The sequence below is a fragment of the Elephantulus edwardii genome, unplaced genomic scaffold, assembly GCF_000299155.1.
Source record: "Elephantulus edwardii isolate Elephantulus edwardi_28Jun2011 unplaced genomic scaffold, EleEdw1.0 scaffold00234, whole genome shotgun sequence".
Classification (NCBI taxonomy): Eukaryota; Metazoa; Chordata; class Mammalia; order Macroscelidea; family Macroscelididae; genus Elephantulus; species Elephantulus edwardii.
In genome coordinates, this window is record NW_006399984.1 from 3318379 (window position 1) to 3322357 (window position 3979).

The 3979-nt window shown below is 43.3% G+C and overlaps 1 protein-coding gene across 1 annotated transcript in view; it reads right to left on the reverse strand.

Annotated features, from left to right (window-relative positions):
• Positions 1-3396, reverse strand: part of TUBGCP5 (tubulin, gamma complex associated protein 5) — a 166845-nt gene extending 163449 nt beyond the window's left edge. Inside the window, exon 1 of the mRNA XM_006898596.1 lies at positions 3251-3396. Coding sequence (XP_006898658.1) covers positions 3251-3396 — 146 coding nt within the window. The remainder of the gene's footprint in view (positions 1-3250) is intronic.
• Between the last annotated feature and the right edge of the window lie 583 nt (positions 3397-3979).

The following is a 3979-nucleotide window of genomic DNA, read 5'->3' on the forward strand; positions in this document are numbered from 1 at the left end:
CGCAGCAAGTGCATGAGGTCCTCCTCAGTTTCGGCAAGCAGGGTTGTGTCATCTGCATAACGCAGATTAATAGACTGTTAATAGCTGAAAGCAGGGAATACCAGAAGAATATCTATCTGTGTTTCATTGATTATGCAAAGGTGTTCAACTGTGTGGATCATAACAAACTGTGGCTGACTCTGAGAAGAATGGGAATCCCAGAACATTTAATTGTGCTAATGCGAAACCTATACTTGGACCAGGAGGCCGTAGTCAGAACAGAGCAGGATAACACTGCATGGTTCAAAATTGGGAAGGGTGTACGCCAGGGATGTGTCCTGTCTCCATCAAGACAATAAATATTGAAAAATTGTTTCCTGCTAAAGATTTTTACTCAAAACAGAAGTAGCTCTGGTGCCCTAACTGTAAGAAGCTGTGCTGCAACCTCAAAGGCATGTGGTTTAAGTCAACCTGCTGCTCCATGGAAGAAAAATGGGCAATCTCCTCCTGTCTGATTTAGTGCCTCTGAAAACCCCCTGAAGGGCCATCTATAAGAGTTCCAACTTGATGGCACATAACAACAACTCTAATCAGACAGAATATTAACACTGTTTAACACTGATCTAAAACGTGCCAGCAGGCTACAGGCCTACTCCTGAAGCCTGCCAGCTCCTGTTCCTCCTGCTGTTGGTGAGCACACTTCTTGCCTCACCGAGTAGCACACAAGCTGCAGACTCTCTCTGAGGCTTGCCAGTCACTGCTGCTGCTAGTGGTAAGCTCAGTTTCTGCCATGGCCCAGAATCAAACCATCTGCACACTGCTGCTGGTAAACAAGCACTACCTGTCCAGGCCAGGAGCACACAGGAACACTGTAGACTCCTTTTGAAGCCTGTTAGCCACTAGTGCTGCTGCGGATGCTGCTGCTGGTGAGAACACTCCTTCTCCAGGCTTGGTCTCTGCCAGAGAAGAAAAGCTGAGAAAACTCCACTCAGGTAACTAATAGTACAAAAATAAAGAATTGGTACCTAACTCCCTACTCTGACGGAATGAACTGAGGGGAGGGGAGTAAAAAAAAAGTGCAACAATGAATGAATGAAAATCCAAAATCTCTGTAAATGTTCATTAAAATTAATAAAATAATATTTTTTTAAAAAAGAAACCCACATAATGTCATAGAAACAACAATCATATTCAAATATCACAAAAAACAAAACCCCTTTGCCAAAAAAAGCAGACTTAATGAATACTCTAGAGGCAGGAAGGTACAAGAAATACACCAATGTGGAGTTTCAAGAATTGGTACTGAATACGTTACAAAATTATGGGGGGGGGGGGAATGATGGAAAAGAGAAACAAAATCGTAAGAAAAGAGATAAAATAATTTTTAAAATCAATACAAGACAGACAGGGTACAACCAACACAATACTAGAAACAATAGAAAAGTACGAAAATACAAATAGCAATAAGGATGATATAGTAGAAACTTTCAACATGTTGTTGTTGATGATTGATTGTCTTTTAGTCAAGCATGACTCACAGCGATTCTATGAACAAACAAAAGGCCTGAAGCCTTATCAAAGTTCATAGTTTCTGGAGGCATGTTGTTTAGGAAGTGGATGTTTCCAATCAACATGTTGTTGTTGTTAAGTGCCGTCAAGGCCTAATCAACATCGAATGAAACTAGTTACCACCTCCAGGAAACAGACCAGGAAAGATAAGGGATGCAACCAATAGGTTAGAAAACAGACAAATTAAACCATCAATAAGACCAGGAGTTGGATCTTTGAAAGGGTTAATTAAATGACAAAACATTGGCAAACTTAACAAAAGAAAGAGAAGATACAAATAACTTGCATAGAAAATGAAACAGATGACATCACAACAGAACCAGCTGACATGAAATCAATTAATACCGGAATATTATGAAAAGCTAAACTTTGATAAATTCTAGAAAAAAATGGACAAATTCCTAGAAACCCAGACTCTACCCAAATTGAAATAGACAGAAGTAGAACACTTGAACAAACTTTCATCACAAAAAGAAGAAACTGATAAGGTCATAAAAAGACTCTTTTTATCGCCCCTTCCCTCCCTCAAAATTCCTGATCCAGACAGTTTCACGGGTGAACTCAGAGATGATCTATCACCAATTCTACTTAAATAAATTCTATCACAATACTGTTTAAAAGCAAAACAAAAGGAACACTCCCAGGGTCATTCTATGAAGCAAGCATAACCTTAATACCAAAATCAGGCAACGTTTTGAATTTAATTAAAAGCTAATTAGATGAGCTGTAGTTTAAGTTATCCTTGAGTACTCTGTCAGTAACTTCTAGGTGCTAGACTTAACTATGAACAAAATGTACCATGATCGAGGCCTATCCTCAGTGAACTTGCATTAAAACTAGTGGTGGTGCCCCCTGTCTTCTCTGCATTAGGAGCTGTTTCCCTGCCACAGTCCCTCATCGTTGAAAAGTGTATGCCACTCCTTCGTCAGGGATGCCTTTCAACTGCGAAGCCATCCACTGTCTGCAGTAGTGCTGAAATAACCAGAGACACTGACAGATGAGAACTTCTGCTGCCTGACAGTCCCACGTTCCTTGATTTCATTTATCCCTAATCATCGCGTCCAACCAGAACCATCTCAAGGGACACTGACACTGCAGGCAAGTTTATTAGGGCTGGGGCTGCCCCAGTCGGAGTGACTGGCTCTGGAGCTGTGTAAGGGAGTCTCTCACTAGTTTTCAAGGAATCTTTCTCTGAAGCAGCAGCTCTCGGCGTTGTCCTCTCCGAGGCCATGGGGCTCTTTTCCTAATGGTCTTTCTGATTCTCTTCGCCATGCGAAGGAGCCGTTTCCATCTTCCGCGCTCCCCTCCTCTACCCTGTATGTTCCTTCCCCTGTATCTCCCCAGGCAGCCTGGGTAAGAGCGGTCAGGAGTGGCCTAAGCAGGAAGAGCGAGTAAGTGAGAATGCAATGCTAAACAGGGAAAGATCATTTGTTTACTCTGAAAATTAATTTACCCACCCATTCCGTTTTAAGTGCACGGGGACAAAGACCTGCTGGGACACTCAACAATCTCAACTGTGTGTGTGATGACACACGTGTGTGTGCGGCGCGGGCATCCTGCGGAAAAGCAGCAACGGCACCTCCTAGAGTTTTCCAGTGGCCATCTGTGCCCACCCCAAAACACCTCATCTGTCACGAACAGCGGGCTCCAACATTCGGTGGTGACTGGCCCAAAAACCCGCTTGTTCAACGCGCCAACATACCTGAAGTTGGACCAAGCAAAATGTAGAGCGAGTTGGAAGTTAGAGTCAGTTTCATCCTGCAGGCCTGTCACATGCCGAATCAGCTTGTGTACTTCTAAATCTTGCTGTTGATCAAGCCTTCCACACGGAAACCGAGCTCCCGCCATATCCTCCGCTAAAGTCGACACCACTGAGCCCTGGGGTGGGACTTAACGAGGTTACTGCCTCTCGCGCGATAGTTGGACCTTCACGGGGTTACTACTCTCGCGAGAATCAGGTTTGCAGGTTGTAGTGGGGTCTGTGATTTCTGTTCAGAGAGTTCAGGTGTAGGCTATGTTACATGAACAGTCATGGAGGGTACAAACGGTTATTGTGCTGCAGCTCTAAAGTTTGGAGAGGCTACTCAGCTGAAAGGCTAGGCAATATTTTTCAGCCATTGTACATGGAAGTCTAAAAGCCACTTGCGTGTGTGAGTAAGGGAGCCTAAAATCAGAGCCTTACATTTCCAAATCTTGACGAGCAGTCTCTTTACCTTGGGGACTTTCCATTTCTTGGGTCTGGGAGCTATGGGACATCAACAAAGTTTTCCCAGAGGTCATGTTTTGTTGTAGTTTGTTACAAAAGAATATCACATCATTTACGTCTGCTTAAAGCAAATTAAGTTTATTGAGGGATTGAAATCGTCACAGAATGAAAATGGCTGTTTCACCAGCCTAAAGGAAAGAGAGTAAGTTCTTGTGCACATGGAGT